The following is a 24,024-nucleotide window of genomic DNA, read 5'->3' on the forward strand; positions in this document are numbered from 1 at the left end:
CACCTCTCAGCCCAGCTCTGCAGCTTATCTCTGTCCCTCTGTAACCTGCCACTTGCCCCCGCACTGTCTACAACTCCACCGACTTTAGTGTCATCCGCAAATTTACTAATCCATCCTTCTACGCCCTCATCCAGGTTATTAATAAAAATGACAAACAGCAGTGGCCCCAAAACAGATCCTTGCGGTACACCACGAGTAACTGAACTCCAGGATGAATATTTCCCATCAACTACCACCCTCTGTTTTCTTACAGCTAGCCAATTCTTGATCCAAACCACTAAATCACCCTCAATCCCATGTGTCCGTATTTTCTGCAATAGCTTACCATGGGGAACCTTACCAAACGCTTTGCTGAAATCCATATACACCACATCAACCGCTTTTCCCTCATCCACCTCTTTGGTCACCTTCCCAAAGAACTCAATAAGGTTTGTGAGGCACGACCTACCCTTCACAAAACCGTGCTGACTATCCCGAATCAAATTATTCCTTTCTCGATGATTATAAATCCTATCTCTTATAATCCTTTCCAAAACTTTGCCCACAACAGAAGTAAGGCTCACCGGTCTATAATTACCATAGTTGTCCCGACTCCCCTTCTTGAACAAGGGGACAACATTTGCTATCCTTCAGTCTTCTGGCACTGTTCCTGTAGACAATGACGACCCAAAGATCAAAACCAAAGGCTCTGCATGGCTGATCTTCTAGTTCAACACCACTTTCTTGCACTATCTCCATATCCCTTGATGTTTTTAATATGTGGAAGTCGATCTCTCTCAGTCTTGAACACACTCAATGACTGATCCCCCACAGATCCCTGGGGCAGAGAACTCGAAAGATTCAGCACCCTATGAGTGAAGAAATTTCCCCTCATCTTAGTCCTAAATGACCTACCCCTTATTCTGAATTGGTGTCCTCTGGTTCTAGACACCCAGCCAAGTGAAACATTCTTCGTGCATCTGTCGAGCCCTGTTAGAAATTTGTATGGTTTAATGAAATCACCTCTCCTTCAAACTCCAGAGAATAAAGGCTCAATCTACTTAATCTGACAATCCTCTATTCCAGGAATTAACTTAATGAACCTTCATTACACTCCCACTATGGCAAGTATATCTTTCCTTCGATAAGGAGACTAAAACTGCACTCAATACTACAAGCATGGTTTCACCAAGGCTTTACACAATTGCAGTGAGGCATCTTTACTTAGAATCCTCTTTTAATAAAGTCCAACATACCATTTGATTTCTTAATTGTTTGCTGTACCTGCATGTTAGCTTTCAGTAACTCATGAACAAGGACACCCAACCCTTTGAAGTTCAACACTTCCTAGTCTCTCATCATTATTGCTGCAACACAGTGCCAGGGACCTAGGTTCGATTTGCGGCTTGGGTCACTGTCTTTGAGGAGTCACGTTCTCCCCGTGTCTGCGTGGGATTTCCTCCGGGTGCTCCTGTTTACTCCCACAGTCCGAAAGACGTGCTGGTTAGGTGCATTGGCCATGCTAAATTCTCCTTCAGTGTACCCAAACAGGCGCCGGAGTGTGGTAACCAAGGGATTTTCGCAGTAACTTCATTGCAGTGTTAATGTAAGCCAACTTATGACACTAATAAATAAACTTTAAAACTTTATTTAATAAATACTCTGCACTTCTGTTTTTCCTAACTAAAGTAGATCACTTCATGTTTCTTTACTTAGTATTCTACCTGCCAGATTTCTGCCCACTCGCTTAGCCTCTCCAAATCTCCTTGAAGTATCTTTGGATACTCTTCATAACTCACACTTCCACCTAGTTTTGTGTCATCTTCAAACTTGAAAATAGTACCTTTAATTCCCACATTCAAATCATTGATATAAATTGTGAAAGTTGAGGCTCAAGCATTGATCTTTGCAGTATTTCATCAGACACAGTCTGTTAACCTGAAAAAGACTAATTTATTCCTATTGTTTTCTGTCCGTAAACCAGTTCTCAATCCACGCCAGTACATTCCCGAGTTCCACGCGCCCCACTTCTGTTTACTAACCTCTTGTGCGCTGCCTTATCAAAAGCTTTCTGAAATTCTAAATATTTTAAATCCACTGGTTCCCACTTATCTTATCTATTCTACTAGTTACACCCTCAAAAAAACTCCAAAAGGTTTTAATGAACATAATTTTGTTTTTATAAATCAATGTACCATTATTTTCTAAGTGTCCTGTTATCAAATCCTTTGCTATAGATTCTAACATTTTTACAACGAGTGATGTCAGGCTAACAGGTCTATAGTTTCCCATTTTCTCTCTCCCTCCTTTCTTAAACAGTGTGGTTGTGTTTACCACCTTCCAATCTGGAGAAACCATTCCAGAGTCTATAGGATTTTGAAAGATGATGGGCAGCACGGTGGCACAGTGGTTAGCATTGCTGCCTTACAGTGCCAGGGACCCGGGTTCAATTCGAGCCTTGGGTGACTCTCTGGGTGGAGTTTGCACATTCTCTCGTGTCTGCATGGGTTTCCTCCGGGTGCTCCAGTTTCCTCCCACAGTCCAAAGATGTGCAGGTTAGGTGGATTGGCCATGCTAAATTGCCCCTTAGTGTCCCAAGTTGTGTAGATTAGGGTGGTAAATACATGGGGTTACAAGGATAAGGCTTGTGTCTGATGCCCCATCAGAGATTCGGTGTAGACTTGATGGATCAAATGGCCAGTTTCTGCACTGTAAGGGGTCTATGATTCTATAATGACCACCAATGCATCTACTACCTCTACAGCCACTTCTTTCAATGCTCTGGAACTTAGATAATCAAGTCCAGGAGATTTATCCAACCTAAGTCGCATTAATTCCTTTTTAAAAAATATTAATATTTTGCAATTCTTCATTTATGCTAGTGAGTTAATGGGGGCTGAGTGGGGAGGGAGGGTACACAACTCATGAAGGCATATAATAATAAAAATGCATCTGGGAAATTTGTCTGTGTCTTGCAGCTCTCGAATGTCTGGAGATTATAGTATGTGGCTCTCAAGTTCAGCAAATTTGACCATTCCTGCTCCAGGTTTTAGTGTTTTAGAAACAGAATAGCAAAAGTTAAATGCTTATATAACTTAAATGTAGGTTCCAATTACTTGGTAGGTGCAAAAACCAAGATGAAAACCTTACCTCCAGTAAACTAGCACCCCTACGAGAAGAATCAAGCAGACAAAAGTCAAAGCTGAGACAACCACCAATGGAATTATCCATTCCATCTTGCTGGAAGGTGAATAAGGTTGTGTGGCCATACTTGAAGATGACCTATCTTCTGCATAGAATCAGAAATAGGGGGAAAATAAAAATATAATTAAAAGTTAGAATAAAATTTTATTGGATACATATAGTGTGACAATATAATTCAGAACAGCATGATCTTGTCTGATACTGAACAGCAGATCCTATCTTTTCTGTAAAGGGTCGCAAAGCATTATCTTGTCATCAAAATGCAATAAAAATGCTATTGAAATGATCATCATAATTGCTCATTTAAAAATTGGAAACGTCAATAATAACCAAATGCCATACAATGTCTCATGCTATTTTCTGTTTAAATAATGTTTACATCTCTTTCCTGTAAGGTGTTAAGTTCATCTTTAGAACAGGCTATCCAAGGGCTCAGGATAAGCAGCAGCAGATATAATCTTGCACAGTTCTCATTTAAAATCAGAGCCTTTGACCATAGATGGAGCTAGATATCATTATGAAGGTGCAAATGAGGCAAGGTCAATGGCACTTATCCATGGTTTATGAATGCAATGATAGACTGACAATTCTCAATGTACCTCACGTCCACCAACAAACAGGAGTCAAATAGTGCATATAGGAATATGGGCAGTAAAATATTTTCTGTAAATTTTGTGTTCTTTTACAATATTTATCCAAAGAGGCCTAACTTTCAAAACTGTAAGATGAACATGTTTGCCCCTTGGTTCTTTAATTGGTACGCATCAACTCTGCAACAAAACTAGAACTACAATATCCGTTATTGAATTATCTTTCAATATTTCTTTCTGGATACATGAAACAGATGCTATAATTTCTAAATTAGGCAGAAGAACCCTGAACTGATTTTTAAATTAAATGTATATGGCTGAGAAAGGACTACAGGTAATTCCATCCCATTTTGATTGATGCAGCGGCAATGCAAGTTCCTTGTTTGAGGAACTGAATGTAGCTTCTATTTGCATTATTTTTAATCCACATAGCATCCTCTTTCATTGCTAAAAGTCCTGGCACTTCTGTTTTAAGCACATTTGTCAATTTTTGTGGAAGGCCTGAATGAAACCTCCGTTATACAAATGTATTTCCCCCAAGGTTCTGCAGCCGTGGAATAGGTTTAAGGTGCGAGGGGCAAGTTTTAAAGGAGATGTATGAGGCAAGTTTTTTTTACACAGAGGGTGGTGGGTGCCTGGAACTCGCTGCCAGGGGAGGTAGTGGAAGCAGATACAATAGTGACTTTTAAGGGGAGTCTGGATAAATACACGAATAGGATGGGAATGGAGGGATAAGGTCCCGGGAAGGGTAGGGGGCTTTAGTTCAGTCAGACAGCATGGTCGGTGTAGGCTTGGAGGACCAAAAGGCCTGTTCTTGCGCTGTAATTTTCTTTATTCTTTTGTTTTGTACTCGGTATTATATAGGAAGATGAATGGAATGTACACTTTTAGCAGAAAGGACAGGAAGGAAAGAGGGCAATGGAAATGTCACAAAATTAAGAAAACACAGAAATTTTAGCCTAGTAGGAGACCATTTGTCTCTTATTTCCTGCGCTGAATTTAGATTCCTCGTGAGGGCTGATTTTTCATTGTTACCTAATCAGAGTCTTCTTTATGTTCTTCTTTAGATAATGATCCAGGAACTTGTACTTGACTTAGAATTCATCACTATGAATAACAAGGGGAACAAAGAAAAGCAGGCGTATGGGAACACCACCGTCTGAAAGTTCATCTTCAAGTCACACAACATCCTGACTTGGAAATATATCAGACACTATTGTGTCATCATTATTGGATCAAAATCCTGGAAATCCAACCTAACAGCACCGTGGGTGAACCTACACTACACAAACTGTAGCAATACAACAAGGTGGCTCATCACATCTTCTCAGGGGCAATTAGGGATGGATAATAAATACTGGTCTGCCAGTGAGGTCAACATGCCATGAATGATTTTTTTAAAATTGCAAAATCCAGTTTTTTTTAAATGACAGAATTTGACGCAGGTAGACTTCCTGAGAATAACAGTGATAAAGAACTGTATCACGCTACTGTCAAACTCTAATGAAAAGAGCTCCGAGTGGTTTTGCATGACTGGGTATTTACACAAATACCAGTTATAATGAAAATGGAATTTGCAAATTATTCAGTTATATTGAAAAGACTGCTGCCTGTTCCAGCCCAATCTGGCTACACATTTTACTGAGAGATGAGGGAGAGGGGTGAGTTGATGGGTGAGTTTTGAGAAGCATTGAATTTCTTCAGCATTTGTTTTGTATGGGTATAGTGTACAAAGGTGATCCATTTGGTATTGAGGACAGGATAGCTGAAAGATTGTCAGATATAATTTATAATTGTTCCCTTACCGAACACATTAGGAATAAGCTACAGGCAATTAGGTTCTTGGTTTGTTTTTGTATAACGACCCTGATGCAGTATCACATGACCATGGACAATCGTGACCACAACAGTAATCAGCTCAACTTGATCAGTTAAAGCAAACCTGCTGAAATTTTAAAGTTAGTTCTAAATTTAAAGAGGACCAGGTTTGCAAAGTTGGCAAGTGATTTGAAACAGGATGATTGGACTACTTTACTCAGTGGGGGCATTACCAACACAAAGGCCGGAGTTTCCAGCCCACCCCATCTTGGGTTTCACTATGGCAGGGCTAGAGAGTCTTTGAAATCTCTACTCACATTGGTGGGACTGGAAGATCCCACCTGCATGAAGAGCTGGAAAATCCCCACAAACTCACTTGTGTAGCATTGGTGGAACACCTGGGTGGAGGCGGAATGCAGCTGCAAAGGGTTAAAGTAGGGGAAAGAGAGGCCCAGAATCTCCTGGGCAGAAGCAGAGGACCTCCTGGCTGGAGATAGAATACAGCGACAAGGAGAAAGTCTCTTGAGAAATCACCAAGCACAAATGCAACGGCTGGAATTCTCCAGCCGTTCACGCCCTGCCACTACTGCCAGAGAGGACAGAGAATTTGGTGCTCAGCCAAATTTTGTTCACTGCTGTGGGATGGGAGAATCCTGCTGGTATGAACAGCTAGAGAATCCCACCCCAGGTCTGCAAAACAACTATCGTAATGTCATTGCCAAAGAAGGAGTTGATTGGTGAGTAGCTGGTATTTCTAGTTAATAGTCCAGAAAGCAAGTCAAGTCAGGATACCTCAGCACCTTCTGTGCCAAGTGGGAAATCCTGGATCTTCTCATGGCCTGGAGAATCCCACATGCAGGACGAGTCGGTCAAAGCTAGAGCAGCTAAAGCCTGCTACATTCTGCTAGAGCAGCTCAAACTTCAGGTTTTGGAATTTAAATGCTGGCTGGAGTCATCTGATGCATCAGTGAGATCAGAGTTTTGTGGTTAACACATTTCTGCATGTGCTACAGCATTAGAAAATGCAGAAAAGACAGGATGGGTGACTGCCAGACATCAAGGAAGACTGAAATAACAACAGAAAATGCTGGAAAGGCTCAGCGTGTCTGGCAAGTCTGACTCTGCTGAGACCAGCATTTTCTGTTTTTAATTTCAGATTTTTAACATCTGCAATATTTAGCTTTTATTTTAGTCAAGGAAAACTAGCGAGCTAGTGCAGAGTCCCTGTGGTGCACCTCACCTTCCAACTGGCATTCAGTTCTGAATACTGGTGAGAGTGATCTACAGAGGAGGCAGAGCCATATCCACGACACCATGTGTGGCTCTTCTGTCTGGGGGAAGGGGGGGTTTCGGCAGGTAAGTAGAGCAGCCATAGTAGTAGGGAATTCAGCGGTGAGGAAAACAGATAAGCACTTTTGCAGATGCAGATGTGACTTCAGGATGGCATGCTGCCCTCCTCTTCCCAGAGTCAAGGATGTCACTGAGCAAAGGCAGACATTGTGAGCAGGGAAAGGTGAAGAGTCAGAGGTCCTATTTCAGTTTTTCAATATTTTAACTTCCTACCCAACCCACCCCACCCATCTTGGGCATCACATTGTAGAAAGGATGTCAAGACCTTGATACAAGTGCAGAAGAGATTTACCAGAATAATGCCAGGGATATGGGACTTTAATTATGATGTGGAGATGCCGGCGTTGGACTGGGGTGAACACAGTAAGAAGTCTCACAACACCAGGTTAAAGTCCAACAGGTTTATTTGGTAGCAAATACCATAAGCTTTCGGAGCACTGCTTCTTCGTCAGATGGAGTGGAAATGTGCTCTCAAACAGTGCAAACAGACACAAAATCAAGTTGCAGAATACTGATTAGAATGCGAATCCTACAGCCAGCCAGGTCTTAAAGGTACAGACAATGTGGGTGGAGGGAACATTAAACACAAGTTAAAGAGATGTGTATTGTCTCTAGACAGAACAGCTAGTGAGATTCTGCAAGCCCAGGAGGCAAGCTGTGGGGGTTACTGATAATGTGACATAGATCCAACATCCCGGTTTAGGCCGTCCTCAACTGTGTGGAACTTGGCTATCAGTTTCTGCTCAGCGACTCTGCTCAGTCGTGTGTCGTGAAGGCCGCCTTGGAGAACGCTTACCTGAAGATCCAAGGCTGAATGCCCGTGACTGCTGAAGTGCTCCCCCACAGGAAGAGAACAGTCTTGCCTGGTGATTGTCGAGCGGTGTTCGTTCATCCGTTGTCGTAGCGTCTGCATGGTTTCCCCAATGTACCATGCCTCGGGACATCCTTTTCTGCAGCGTATCAGGTAGACAATGTTGGCCGAGTTGCAAGAGTAGGTACCGTGTACCTGGTAGATGGTGTTCTCACGTGAGATGATGGCATCCGTGTCGATGATCCGGCACGTCTTGCAGAGGTTGCTATGGCAGGGTTGTGTGGTGTCGTGGTCACTGTTCTCCTGAAGGCTGGGTTGTTTGCTGCGGACAATGGTCTGTTTGAGGTTGCGTGGTTGTTTGAAGGCAAGAAGTGGGGGTGTGGGGATGGCCTTGGCGAGATGTTCGTCTTCATCAATGACATGTTGAAGGCTCCGGAGGAGATGCCGTAGCTTCTCCGCTCCGGGGAAGTACTGGACGACGAAGGGTACTCTGTCCACCGTGTCCCATGTTTGTCTTCTGAGATTTAGTACCCTGGGATGCATTCCATCAAGACCAGCAGACTTGTCTACCTTTAGCCCCATTAACTTGCCCAACACTACCTTTTTCGTGATAATGATCGTTTCTAGGTTCTCACCTGCCATAGCCTTCCTGTCATCATTTTTTGGCATGTTATTTGTGTCTTCCACTGTGAAGACCGACACAAAATATCTGTTCAATGCCTCAGCCATTTTCTCATTTCCAGTTATTGCATCCCCCTTCCCATCGCAGAAATTTCAGAAAAACCTAATAGCTTCGCAATATCCACCATTTCCTGCTTACTTAACTAACTTTTCAAAACTCCTCCAACAAACCATTCTTCTTCTTCTTCATTGGCAGTCACTTGGAGTTGAGGATGACTTGCTACCACATTAAAAATAAGTTCTGATTGAGGAGTCCAATGAATAGCCTACAGTCTCTGTCCCAGGTGGGGCAGACAGTGGTTGGAGGAGGGGGTAGGTGGGGCGTGCAGATTGGAACATAGAACATAGAAAAAATACAGCACAAACATGCCCTTCGGCCCACAAGTTGCGCCGGTCATGTCTCTACCTACCTAGGCTTATATATAGGCTTACCTATAATGCTCAATCCTATTAAGTCCCATGTACTCATCCAGAAGTCTCTTAAAAGACCCCATCGAGTTTGCCTCCACCACCACTGACGGCAGCCGATTCCACTCACCCACCACCCTCTGAGTGAAAAACTTACCCCTGACATCTCCTCTGTACCTACTCCCCAGCACCTTAAACCCGTGTCCTCTCGTAGCAGCCATTTCAGCCCTGGGAAAAAGCCTCCGAGAATACACCTGATCTATACCTCTCAACATCTTGTACACCTCTATCAGGTCACCTCTCATCCTTTGTCTCTCCAAGGAGAAAAGACCGAGCTCCCTCAACCTATCCTCATCAGGCATGCCAACCAATCCAGGCAACATTCTTGTAAATCTTCTCTGCACCCTTTCAATCATTTCCACATTCCTCCTGTAATGAGGCGACCAGAACTGAGCACAGTACTCCAAGTGGGGTCTGACAAGGGTCTTATAAAGCTGCATCATTATCTCCCGACTCCTAAACTCAATCCCTCGATTGATGAAGGCCAGCACACCTTCTTAACCACCTCCTCTACCTGCGAGGCCGACTTAAGAGTCCTATGGACCCAGACCCCAAGGTCCTTCTACACTGCTAAGAGTCTTACACTTGATATTATACTCCTTCATCCCATTTGACCTGCCAAAATGGACCACTACACATTTATCCAGGTTGAAGTCCATCTGCCACTTTTCCGCCCAGTCTTGCACCCTATCTATGTCACGCTGCAGCTTCTGACATCCCTCCAAACTATCCACAACACCAACCTTCGTGTTGTCGGCAAACTTACCAACCCATCCCTCCACTTCCTCATCCAGGTCATTTATGAAAATGACAAACAGCAAGGGTCCCAGAACAGATCCCTGGGGCACTCCATTGGTGACCGACCTCCATTCAGAAAAAGACCCATCTACAACCACTCTCTGCCTTCTGCAGGCAAACCAGTTCTGGATCCACGAGGCAACAGCCCCTTGGATCCCATGCCCTCTCACTTTCTCGAGAAGTCTTGCATGGGGGACCTTATCGAACGCCTTGCTGAAGTCCATGTAAACCACATCTACCGCTTTGCCATCGTCAATGTGTTTAGTCACATTTTCAAAGAACTCCACCAGGCTCGTAAGGCACCATTTGCCTTTGACAAAGCCGTGCTGACTACTTTTGAGCATACTAAACTTCTCTAAATGTTCATAAATCCTGTCCCTCAGGATCTTCTCCATCAACTTACCAACCACTGAGGTTAGACTCACCGGTCGGTAATTTCCTGGGCTATCCCTATGCCCTTTCTTGAATATAGGAACCACATCCGCAATCCTCCGGAACCTTTCCCGTCTCCATCGACGACGCAAAGATCATCGCCAGAGGCTCTGCAATCTCTTCCCTCGCCTCCCACGGTAACCTGGGGTACATCCCATCCGGTCCTGGTGACTTATCTATCTTGATGCTATTCAAAATTTCCAACACATCCTCTTTCTTAATGTCCACATACTCAATCTTTTCAGTCCGCCTCTATCCTGTAGTACAACCACCCAGGTCTTTTTCCACCATGAATACAGAGGTAAAATATTCATTAAGCACCTGTGCTATTTCTTCCAGTTCTGTACAGACTTTCTCACCTTCACATTTTATAGGTCCTATTCCTTCACGTCTCATCCTTTTACTCTTCACATATTTATAGAATGCCTTGGGGTTCTCCTTAATCTTACCTGCCAAGGCCTTCTCGTGACCCCTTCTGGCTTTCCTAATTTCTTTCTTAAGTCCCTTCCTACAAGCCGTATACTCATCTAGATCCCTATCATCGCCTAGCTCTCTGAACCTTTTGTACGCTTTCCTTTTCTTTTTGACTAGGTTCAGCACAGCTTTTGTGCACCACGGTTCCCGTAACCTACCAAAACCTGCCTGTCTCATCGGAACGTTGTCATGCAGAACTCCAGACAAACATTCCTTGAAAATCTGCCACCTTACTTCGGTACTTTTCCTCGAGAATACCTCTTTCCAATTTACTCCTCTAATCTCCTGCCTGATGGCTTCATATTTCCCCTTACTCCAGATAAACACTTTCCTAGCTTGCCTGATCCTATCTCTTTCCAATGCTAGCGTAACAGAGATAGAGTTATGATCACTATCCCCAAGATGCTCCCCCACTGAGAGATCAGACACCTGTCCGGGCTAATTAGCCACTACCAGATAGAGTACAGCCTCTCCTCTTGTAGGTTTATCCACATGCTGCGTCAGGAAACCCTCCTGAACACACCTAACAAACTCCTCCCCATCCAAACCCCTTACCCTAGGGATATTCCAATCGATGTTTGGGAAATTAAAGTCTCCCATCACGACAACTCTGTTATTCCTACATCTCTCCAGGATCTGTTTCCCTATCTGCTCCTCAACATCCCTGTTACTATTGGGCAGCCTGTAGAAAACACCCAGCAAAGTTATCGACCCCTTCCCGCTCCGAACTTCCACCCACAGAGACTCCGTAGACAATCCCTCCACGGCTTCCACCTTCTCTACAGCTGTGACACTATCCCTGATCAGCAGTGCCACTCCCCCCGCTATTTTGCCTCCCTCTCTGTCCTTTCTGAAACATCTGAAACCCGGCACCTGAAGTATCTAGTCCTGTCCCTGTCCCCAAGTCTCCGTAATGGCCACCACATCACACTTCCAAGCATCGATCCACACTCTAAGCTCATCCACTTTATTCACTACACTCTTGGCGTTAAAATAGACACATCTCAAACCTTCTCCATCACCCGTCTATTCTCCCTCTTACACTGTCTACAATCCTTCTCTATTTGTGGGCTAACCTCCTCGCTCTCAGTCACCTCATCACGATTCCCTCCCCCCAACCTTTCTAGTTTAAAGTCTCCCCAGTAGCCTCAGCCAACCTTCCTGCCAGGATATTGGTCCCCCTGGGATTCAAGTGCCACCCGTCTTTTTTGTATAGGTCACACCTGCCCCTAAAGAGGTCCCAATGATCCAGGAACCTGAATCCCTGCCCCCAGCTCCAGTCCCTCAGCCACGCATTCATCCTCCACCTCACTCCATTCCTGCTCTCACTTTCCCGTGGCATAGGCAGCAATCCTGAGATTACTACCTTTGCGTTCCTCCTTCCAAACTGTCTACCTAACTCCCTATATTCTCTTTTCATGACCCCTTCCCACCTATGTCAGCGGTACCAATATGTACCACGACCTCTGGCTCCTCTCCCTCCCACCTCAGGATTTCTGGGACGCGATCAGAAACATCCCGGATCCCGGCACCAGGGAGGCAGACTACCATCCGAGACTCCCGTCTGCCTCTGCAAAAACGCCTGTCCGACCCCCTTACTGTTGAGTCCCCGATTAATACTGCCTTCCTCCTCCTTTCCTTAGCCCTCTGAGTTACAGGGCCGGACTCTGCTCCAGAGACACGGCCACTGCTGCTTCCCCCAGGTGGGCTGTCCCCCCCAGCAGTACTCAAACAGGAGTACTTATTGTGAAGGGGCACATCCACCGGGGTGCTCTCTATCACCCGAGCTTTCCCCTTCCTGGACGTTACCCACTTGTCTGCCTCCCGTGGCCCTACTTGCCACGCGCTACTTTCATTGTTGACATTTGGCTTGTCTCGTCAATGAAACTTGAGGTGTTCAGCTCATTCCCAGATGCTTTTCCTCCACTTGTGGTGGTCTTGGGCCAGGGATTGCCAGGTGTCAATGGGGATGTTGAACCTTTTCAAGACAGCTTTGAGGGTGTCCTTGAAGTGTTTCCTTTGCCCTCCTGGGGCTTGCTTGCCACATCGCAGCTTCAAGTAGAGGGCTAGTTTCAGGTGTCTTCTGACAGGCAGACGGATGATGTGACCCGCCTAGCAGAGCTGATCAAGCGTGGTCAGTGCTTTGGTGTTGGGGATGTTGGCCTAAGCGAGAACAATGATGTTGCTGCACCTATCCTGACAATGGGTTTGCAGGACCTTGCAGATTCAACTCATGGTCTACAGAGCAGTATTGATACCCACCCTCCTATATGGCTCAAAGACAATGAATTATGGAGAAACCTGGAGAAGTACCACCAGCACTGCCTCCATAACAAGGTAGCGTTTCCACTATCTCTGCAGTAGCAAGTAGATAACCAAAAAATTCCAAAGATGTGCAGGTTAGCTTGATTGGCCAGGCTAAATTGCCCCTCAGTGTCAGGGGGACTAGGAGGGTAAATATGTGGGATTATGGGGACAGGGCCTGGGTGGGATTGTTGTCGATGCAGGCTTGATGGGTCAAATGGCCTCCTTCTGCACTGTAGATTCTATGATTCAAAAACAAGATGCATGGGATGCTTTTAAATTGTGCTGGTGGAGATGGGGTATGGAGGTGCAGGACTGGTTTCGTGCAGCTGAATGCATGCTCAGCTGTGCATGTCTAAAAGGGGGCATTAACCAGAGTGGTGAGTGTTAATTGTATATTGATTGTGTTTAATTGTATGCAGGTGGTGGCATTCGCTGTTGTTTTAATTGAACATACATAAAGAGATGTTTATTGAAACGGTGATGGGGTTGATTTAGGTAATGTATACTTGTGATGATTAACACTGTAAATAAATGTAAGACTGAGTAAAGATTGGCTCCAACATTATCATTCATCAGCATTTGATAGATTTTGGAAAACAGATGATTGCTCAATGGAGGAATGAATCATGGACTTTCAGGGTTGGTGAAATTCAGATGAGAGATCCCTTGTTCAGTCTTAATACTTAAATTGTTACAATGTGTTCAGGCGTCACAGAGAGACAAGCTCCTGGTTCTAACTGGTGTTTGATTCTCAAAATTGGATCAGATATCTGCTGCCTTGAAAAATGTCCTGGGAAACAGCCATTTGCTGCAGCCTTGGTGGAACAAATAAGAAATTCCATGATGACACAAAGTATAGGAGGCACAATGATTGCCTGATTTTGAAATGCAACTGATACAGGACACAGTTGTCAATATAATAGAGGAGTAATAGAGGCAGAATGAGGATGGAAGTACCTTTAGCAGATCTGGTTATTTCAGCAGAATGTAGACTTGGAACAGCAACAATGAGTGAATGAATCCCAGGAATGCCCAAGGAAAGTTATTAAATTCTTCAGGTGTGACTAAAAGTATCATTATGAGCTGAACTGCCCAAAGTAGAGAGGCAGAATCCTCAAAACAATTCATGACAAAGAGGATTCTGAGGCAGAAAAGATAACAATGAATTATATTAGTCAAAGGAATTTTAGTCCTATGATAAATGTTAATCATGGGCTCTTTTGTCTATGTTGAAGAGTGCCTTCACCTTTCTATGATTCTATGAACAACTTGTAGAACAGATTAGTTAAAGTGTTATCTAGGTTCACTGAGTAGTGAGAATCAATACAAGATTAAGTAGTATAAAAACACTACCTGTGTGATGTTTGGTGATGATAACACATGAGGTCTCCAAAGAAAGTGGTAATTTTCTGTGAAATAGCTGGAGTAAGCCATGTTATCTGTACTGATATACTCTGAAAACATTTTTCGCAACTGGGATTCTCCAGTGCCACTGAAAGTGAATGGAGTTTTGGCTAGAATGCTAAATTCTCCATTCTCACGCGCAGTGGGAGAGGCATGGACAAGATCAGAGAATCTTGCCCATAGTCTCTAGTGTAATACATATGCTGTTGCACAAATGCAACTTGACATGTAGCATGATAAGGCAATTATGTTGTAAAGTCAGTGGATCTGCTGTCTACCCAGTCAGGGCATTATTGTATCCCTTTAACAAAACCATGGGTGGAATTTTCCAGCCCTTCCCGCCGATGGGATCTTCTGGTCCCACTGAAGACGAGCCCCCTTGGCAGGTTCCCCAGCAGCGTTGTTTGTAAGCAACACAGATGGCCACTGGCTTTGACGCGACTGGAAGATCCCACCAGCGGCAAATGGCGAGATGTCTCTGCTGCTGGAAAATCAGCCGTGGGGGGGCAGTGGGGTGGCAAAACCCAGCCCATATGTTTCTGATCACCCTATTTGCGAGAAGTTAAAAACCCTGCTAAAGGATCTAGCTGTGTTTGATGAAGTTGTATCGGAGGCTGATAGTCAAGATTACCAAAAGTGTGAAATATGTAAAAAGTATTGGAACAGACTCCCACTTCCACTGGAATATGATGTTAACAAGTAATTACAAAGAATCTAAAGGTATGTGATGAAGCCAGAAATATTTTTGTTCAAAATTTTGTAGACCCTGTGCCCAGATTCAGTTTCTCTACAACATACAGCGCGGCTAAAGACAAAATCATGGAAAAAGGCATAGGGTCTGGACTTGGAGCACCAGCAAATTTTCTGATTGATGATGGAGGGGAATTTGTCAATGACAACTTTAGAGACATGTGTTTTGGGAAAACTTGAACATTCTGGTCATGAATACTGCAGCTGAAAGTCCTTTCAGCAACAGACTCTGTGAAAGGAATCAGGTGGTAATCGATAAAATGCTGCATAAACTCAGAGCCGATCAACCAGACAGCAAATTAACAATTGTCCTGGCATGAGTGGTTCATGCAAAGAATTTGCTACATAGTTGGAGGATACAGTCCCTATTAGCCTGTTTATGGCTGAAATCCTAATTACCTACTGAGCTTTGTGATAGTCTCCTACTCGCAAAAGTACTACAATTGGTTTGATTAATTTCTGAACATTTGAAAGTGTTACCTGCAGGGAGATGGGCTTTCATCAAGTCTGAGGTCTCACAGAAAATTCGGAGAGCTCCGAGACATTGCAAAAGGCCATCTAAAGCAGACTGCAATTCAGGAGATTTAGTATACTATAAAAGAGAGGAACATAGGGAATAAAAAGATCCAGACCAGGTAATAGTCATGATGGTAAAACAGTACTTATCAAATACGCCAACCAAACTGTTAAGGTTCATTATTCACAATTAATTGGGATTAATTACAAAATCTCAACACACTGAGCAGCTGATGGCAGTAAGTGAAACATTTTGCATGCCAAATGTTCAGGTATTTTGTGATGAAGTTCCTGAAGACAGAGCTATTATATCCAAAGTGGATTGGCCATAGTGGGCCCGAGTTACATTAATTCCAGAGGGGTGAAGTGAATGGAGGGATGCAACAATTGGCGGATGCAGAAAAAGCCAGGACAATGGCCAAGAAGTGAAGTCAATGGACTGGCAGAATAGGGTGCAAGAGTGGAAAGTATTGAAGGACAGCAAAGTACTGATGATGGGTCCAGAAGTGACTCTTGTGCCAGAACACAATCGCACACTGGAGAAAGAGCCCAGTTAAAGAGGGAGATCTTGCAGTTTATAGTCCCCAACAGGCATAAAAGTGCAAGTAGAATCTGTAGCTTAAGAAGGATTGCACAATGAAAGATGCCACAGAACATTCTCTGAAAAAGACTTGAAGCAAAAGGCCCTGTGGGTGTGAAGATTTGATGGCTGCCGATAAATTTAAGGATAGATTAATTAAGAGAGGTGAGATGAAGGCAATTAGATAGTTCACGAGAATTTGGAGTTCATTCTAAGGTGCCAGATAAGAGGTAACCAGCTTTATCAGAAAAGTGGCTTGTACTAAAAAAATTCCTTGCAGATGGGACTTCTAAGGGTGAAGTCAGGCTAGTTGCTTGGGGTTTTGAAGAGCAACTGTGTAATAATACAGATGTTAGAGCATACTCTCCAAGAGGTGGAAGATAAATAATGAAAATCTTCTTAATTCCAATGGCCCCAGATTCATGAAAGTGTAGATCAGTTGTCTTACAAGCTGTTTTTCTAAAGAATTATACTGTTCAGACAGAAGTGTTTCTGGAACTGCCCAAAGAGGCAGCAGGCCTAAATGATGCTTTCAGGGTATGGCATTTTGCAGTGTGATCTACTTTGCTGAAAATAGGTTATGCTCAACTAAAAGCAAATCCCACAACGTTTTATTGGTATCATAAAGGAAAGCTTTTAGGCATGTGGATGGTTTCTTCGAGGGTGGTATTGTGAAATTTGAGAATTGTGTTATTAATAAGATTAGAGCAGAATTGGGATTCTGGCTTGTGGAATTGAAATATATTGGTTCAGATATTAAGGAGAGTAGGTCTGGAATGACTTTATATCAACAATCCTACTTTGGGGGAGTTACTGCCATCCCAATGAACTGTGCTGGGTCACCACTGAAAGGTATATTCCAAGATGGGCGGCACTGTGCCTCACAGCGCCAAGGGCCTGGGTTCAATTCCGACCTTGGGTCACTGTCTGTGTAAACTTTGCATGTTCTCCCCATGTCTGGATGGGTTTCCTCTGGGTGCTCCAGTTTCCTCCCACAGTCCAGAGATGTGCAGGTTAGGTTAACTGGCCATGCTAAATTGAGCCTTAATGTCAGGGGTTTAGCAGGGTAAATATGTGGGGTTACGGGGATAGGGCCTGGGTGAGGTTGTTGTTGGTGCAGGCTCGATGGGCCAAATGGTCTCCTTTTGTACTGTAGGGATCTTATCCTATGATTCTATATCTAAAGAGACATTAGCCATTGAACTAGTTGGACACTCAGTTTAGACAGGATGTTAGTTTTGATGTTAAATACAATGATGCAAGACCCTTAAGTAGAAAATGTCTCAAGGGTGAACAAAATATTAAAACAATTAAATCTAGATATATGCATACTTAAGTTCCCATTCCTAGGTGGCCCAAAGAATATGAAACTCCTCAATTTTAGTGATGCTTCACATGCTAATCTTCCTGATGGGTAATCTAGAGCAGCTAGTTTCATAATATTTCTTATGGGTGAAAATGGGAGATATCCTTTAGCTTGGGAGGCTAAGAAAATAAAAAGGGTCGTTTAAGTAATTTTAGCTGCTGAAACACTGGCTGTTAGATAGGCAGTAGATATAGGATTCTAGTTGTTAGATATTTTAAGTGAAATTCTACACAAGGGCCTAAGTGTTTACCACTCCTGCCTCACACTCTCAGGGACAAAGGTTCGATTCCCGGCTTGGGTCACTGTCTGTGCGGAGTCCACATGTTCTTTCTGCATCTGTGGGGGTTTCCTCCAGGTGCTCCGGTTTCCTCCCACAGTCCGAAAGATGTGGTTAGATGTATTGACCATATTAAATTCTCCCTCAGTGTACCCGAACAGGCGCTGGAGTGTGGCGACTGAGGGATTTTCATAGTAACTTCATTGCAGCGTTAATGTAAGCCTACTTGTGACACCAATAAATAAACATAAAATTTAAAAACTTACTGAAGATTGTAGACCCATTGAATGTTCTGCAGATAATTATTTCATGGTGGGATAATGTACACTATGAAAAATGCGAGTGAGAAAACGTTTTGGAAAGATACTGGCTTGAAAGAAATGCTGAAGAGAAAGGAAATCTCTAAACTTAAATGGGTTGATGCCAGTCATCAATGGTTTGATTATTTTCCAAAATGAAGTGGTCGTACAAAGAATTGTCACAGGTCCTACAGGTGAGGCATCTTGCAATCTAATGCTTTGTATAGAATATGGAGGCTTTTTATTTGCTTCTTAAAAAATTTTGCTTATGCTTATTAACTTTACTTTTTACTTAAAGAGAAATAAGGGAATTTTTAATTGTATATTAATCATGTTTAATTGTATGCAGATGGTGGGCATTAACTAGAGTTTCACTTGAGCAGATATAAAGAGACATTTCTTGAAACTGTGGTGTGTCTGAAATAGGAGGTACATGCTTGTAATGTGTAACTCTTATGAATAAATAAAGACTGACTCAAATGCTAACCTTCACTCACTAGTTTTCTGAAACAGCGAGGTTCAAGTAGCAGGTTGGGTGTCTACTCAGCTTTCGGCACTGACTGATGTCCCAATCTGCCTGCTCTGAATACTTCTGGTGCATGCATGGAATGTTTATGCTATTAGTCTTAAAAACATAGCTTGGGCATGGGTTAGACCAGAGATGGCACCAGCTACCATTTTTCAACTCAAATGGCTCCTGATTTCTGGATATCCTGTTGCAACCATATAGGGCATTGCTGAGACCACACCTGGAATACTGGTGCACAGTTTTGGCCACCCTATCTTAGGAAGGTTATACTTGGCTTAGAGGTGGGTCCAACAAAGATTCATTGGACTGATTCCTGGGATGAGAGGCCTGTCCAATAAGGAGAGATGGAGTGAAATGGGCCCCTATTCTCTGGAGTTTTGAAGAATGAGGACGTGATCTCATTGAACCATATAAAAATTTTCGAGTTTGACGAGGTAGATCTGGGAGGATGGTTCCCCCAGCTGGAGAGACGATGGGCGGGATTTTACGGCCTCACTCGAACGAGACTGGAAATTCGCGCCCGAGGTCAGAGATTTCCATTGTCCGGCCCTCGCCCGCTCCGAATCCGTGGCAGGCGAGGTGGTAGAGTTCCGGCGTATAAGTAGGAGTTACAGTCTCAAGGTAAGACTTCAGCCATTTAAAGCGGAGAAGAAATTTCTTCACTTAAGAGGTTTGGGAACCTTTCTAATTCTCTACCCCAGAGAGCTGTGGGTGCTCAGTCAATCAGTATAATCAAGACAGCAATCAATAGATTCTAGGCACTTAGAGGATCAAAGGATATAAAAATAGGGCGAGAAAGTGGAGTTGATGTAATACTTCAGTCATCAGTTTATTGATAGGCGATATTTCTGTTCTTTTCCTTATGCACAAACGTAATTGCTGCAAAGAAGTAAATCACCGTATACTTTTTATTAAGTAGGTAAAAATGAGGAGTACTAAGGCTGACTAATTCAACTTGTTTAAAATTGTACACTTGCGAAGATTAAACCATAGGATAGTACAGTGGCTAGCACTGCTGCCACATAGCACTCGGGACCCGGGTTCAATTCCAGCCTCAAATCATTGTCTGTGCGAAGTTTGCACATTCTCCCTGTGTCCGCATGGGTTTCCTCCGGGTGCTCCGGTTTCCTCCCACAGTCCAAAGATGTGCGGGTTAGATTGGCCGTGCTAAATTGCCTCTTAGTGTCAGGGAGATTAGCAGGGTAAATACGTGGGGTTACTGGGATAGGGCCTGGGTGGGATTGTTGTCGGTACAGGCTCAATGGACTGAATGACCTCCTTCCGCACTGTAGGAATACTATGATTCTATGATATGGTCTCTTCAACCTGGCAGAGAACAAGATCACCCTGTTTTCAGACGGTGGTTTCTCCATTTTTAATTCATCCAGAGCTTTCCAGACCATTTGCTCTTTTCATCCTTTTATCACAGGTTGAATGTCTGTCTTTTTATGTGGTGGGGAAAGGGCAAGATAGCTATGTTATTCATGCATTTTCAGCATTTCAGCAGTTGTTTTTTTTTACTAAACTGGATTTTCTAAAGAGATTATTTAAAGTAATTTGAAAGAAATTACAGCCATTATGGACTATTCAAAATACTACAGACACTGAGGTTGCTAGCTGTAATAAATGTTCCATAACTATTCTGCTCGCTGATTTTTGGGACACAAATGCAATTTTATTAATAGTGCTTGCACACATAACAAGGCTAATAGTTCATTCACTCCTGGTTGGAAATGTTTCTTCCTCCACATAGAAGGAGTTTGATAAAGGCTCACTGATTATAACATGAAACAATATGTAGAGATTAGACTTGCATGAAATAACACTTACCTCTGCTCACTCATCCCTGTACACATCTATTTTTCCATGGAGCTAATTACAAAATGGTTGCTAAGCATCATTTCAACATCAGGGATAATTTTAACCTAACTCGCTCAGTGAGAAACTGACAAGATTAAATTAGCCAGCTGTTTTACATCCAGCTTGATTTCACTTTCCCTCTGTTTCAATGGATGGGATGTAAAACAGACTGCGATTTTGAGCCTGTAAGTTTTCTGGCAGGTGGCTAAAGGTTAAGATTATTAAACTAGTGAACTGCTCTAGGTGCTGCATTGCTGTGGGCCATTGTTTACATTGAATTCTGAATGTTAATGTAGCCAACTTTCAATGCTGATGTGAAAGTGTGACCACATAATGTAATAGCGGGAAGTGTGCACATACATTAACAGCGGCATGGTGACGCAGCGTTTAGCACTGCTATCTCACAACACCAGGGATCCGGGTTCAATTTCGGCCTCCGGTCACTGTGTGGAATTTGCATGATTCCCTAGTGTCTGTGTGGTTTTCTCCCACATTCCAAAGATTTGGTGGTTAGGTTGATTGGCCATGCTAAATTGCCTCTTAGTGTCAAGGGGATTAGCAGGATAAGTAAGTGGGTTTTACAGGGATAGGGCTTGGGTCAGTGCAGGCTTGATGGGATAAATGGCCTCCTTCTGCACTGTATGGACTCTACGATTCTATATGTTTCAGTGCTTGGCATCCAAAACAAAACAGTTCTAATCTATGACCACATATAAAACTGCTAAAACCAATTGTGACTGCATGTCTGGTGAGAATGGGGAGGGAAAAAACGAATTTTGCTTGGGGTGACAGATTTGCACAGGCTTTCACACCAAATGTTACGTTAAGATACCAGTGATTACAAAATTGTGATTGCTTTTATCATTGTTATTTACCTTCAGTTTCTAAGTCTATCATCTAGTAACAACTACAAAATTCATTTAGTGAAAAGCATGGTGTTAAATATGAAGGATACATTTCTGAAACAGCTCTGTTGCATCTTGAAATGCTGAAGGCTAAAGCATAATTCAGCTGACAGATTTATGGAACACAAGCAGACTTATAAGCTGAACTTATTTATTGACGTGTCAAAGAATGGAAGTTTACAAAAGTTCATTCTCAATAATTTTCATTCCCCATGGCAAGCCACATTCTTTGTACAAGTCAACAACAGAATAATTCCTGTTTGAAATCAGCCAGATGGAGATAACACAGGACATTGGATTGATTTGTATTTCTCAAAAAATCTATATCGATAGGCAAAAAGAGAGAAACACTTTGTTTACAAAGAACTCTGAGCTGACTAGTAAAGAAACAATTAAATTGTAAGGACAGGTACATTTTCCACCTCTTGAAGTTTCCAGAAAATGTTGCTCCCCTTTCCTTGAATTAATTACTGGGAAGACCAAAACCATTGTCTTCTATCCCCACCACAATTTCCATTCTGTAGCTACTGACTCCAATCCTCTCCTTGGCAACTCTGAGGCTGAACCAGACTGTTAGCAAACTTACTGTCATATATAACTCCCATGATGGAACTTCCAACCACATATACATCACGTGCCATCACGAAGACTGCTTATTACCACTTCTGTAACATCGCCCGAGTCCACCCTGCTCCCACTCATTTGCTGCTGAAACCTTCATCCATGCCTTTGTTACAACTAGACTTTATTGTTTCAATGAACTCCTGGCCAACCTCCCAAGTTCTACCCTCCACAATCATGAAATCAACTAAAACTGGGCTGCCCATATACTAACTCGTATCAAAGCCCATTTGCCTTGTGCTCACTTACCTATACTGGCTCCAGGTTAAGCAACACTTCACTTTTAAAATTTTCATTCTTGTAATCAAATCCCTCGCATCTCCTCCAGTCCTAAAACCTTTCAAGTTTTCTGCGCTCCTCCACTGCTCGCTTCTTTAGCATCCATGAACTCAATCATTCCATCGTTGGAAGATGTGCCTTCAGCTGCCTGGAAACTAAACTCTGGAATCCCTTCCCCAAGCTTCTCACCTCTCTCTTTCTTTAAGAAACTCTTTAAAACCTACCTTTTTGACCAAGGTCTTTGTTATCAATCCTACCATCCACTTGTGGAGTACCCTGTCAAGTTATGATTGATGACACTCCTGTAAAGTGGTTACGGATATTTTACTACAATACAGGCAGTATATAAATACAGATATATAGAATATATAGAAACCCTACAGTGCAGAAGGAGGCCATTCGGCCCATCGAGTCTGCACCGACCACAATCCCACCCAGGTCCTACCCCCACATATTTACCCGCTAATCCCTCTAACCTACGCATCCCAGGACTCTAAGGGGCAATTTTTTTAACCTGGCCAATCAACCTAACCCGCACATCTTTGGACTGTGGGAGGAAACCGGAGCACCCGGAGGAAACCCACGCAGACACGAGGAGAATGTGCAAACTCCACACAGACAGTGACCCGAGCCGAGAATCGAACCCGGGACCCTGGAGCTGTGAAGCAGCAGTGCTAACCACTGTGCTACCGTGCCGCCCCGATGGTTGCTGTTGAATGGGCTTATCATCTGTGGAGTTCAGGTGAATGAGAGGTAGTGTCTCATAGTGACTACAAAATGGGGTTGGCATATTTACAGCCCCTTAATGCTGATGCTCCAGCCAATCTCCATTTTCACAAGGGTATTCCACTGGGCGTACAAAAACCTGCCCTATTTCAAACAATAGGCCCCAAGTCGAGGTCCTGTGATTCAATGGATTCCAACTGAGCGGAACTGATCAAAACATGAACTGCCCATTTTCCAACCAGCTTTTCTGGCAATAGAGCCAAAACGACCCAAGATAGGCAAGTTTTAAAATATTCTTCTGTTGTTGAGGGAACCATCAGAAATCTGCTCAGGAGTTAGCTTGCTGCTGGCCAGGTGGCACCAAATAGTGCATAGGCCAGAATCCAGCAAGCTATACTGGGATGCCTGTTCAGGCATTTGGGTCTATTTAAATAAGGCCTGGCCTCAAAATGGCCCTGGCCACTTTGCCACAAGAAATATTGGACAGGCAGCCAATAAGTTGAAATCTACCCCCAACTGTGAATGTAAATGCATGTTGTACCATTTCATAGTAGAATAGTGCACGAACATAACTAATTTGGAGTAGCCGGACATTCTTAAATGTAGATTTGACTTGCAATTATATGAGAAAAGCCATTTTCTAACATAAATACTACTAAACATACATTAATTGCATGACATTTATACAATGCATTATTTTCCCAGAAAAAAGATTATTTTTATGTAATTTTTCCATCGCTTTCACTCATGAATATTACATGCAATGTGCCAAAGTAATACTGAAAATCTAAGTTTTCTGGACAAAATAATTGACAGTACAAACCATATCACCTAGTTCATTTTAAAGGACATTTGGAATAAGCACAAATTAATCAACTACCAAGAGTGTCTTCATACTCATTAGCAAAGGAACTGAAGGAACAAGTAATCTACACTTCACATTGTCGATAATTTACTGTTAATATAGGAAATGTTTTGATGGGAGATAAAATATTCAAAC

The 24,024-nt window shown here is 43.1% G+C and overlaps 1 protein-coding gene across 1 annotated transcript in view; it reads right to left on the reverse strand.

Annotated features, from left to right (window-relative positions):
• Positions 1-24,024, reverse strand: part of LOC144491556 (receptor-type tyrosine-protein phosphatase gamma-like) — a 711,057-nt gene that overhangs the window by 102,159 nt on the left and 584,874 nt on the right. Inside the window, exon 13 of the mRNA XM_078209530.1 lies at positions 3,130-3,268. Within this exon, the coding sequence (XP_078065656.1) occupies positions 3,130-3,268 (139 nt within the window). The remainder of the gene's footprint in view (positions 1-3,129; positions 3,269-24,024) is intronic.

This window comes from Mustelus asterias, chromosome 3 (genome assembly GCF_964213995.1).
Source record: "Mustelus asterias chromosome 3, sMusAst1.hap1.1, whole genome shotgun sequence".
In the NCBI taxonomy this organism is placed as follows: Eukaryota; Metazoa; Chordata; class Chondrichthyes; order Carcharhiniformes; family Triakidae; genus Mustelus; species Mustelus asterias.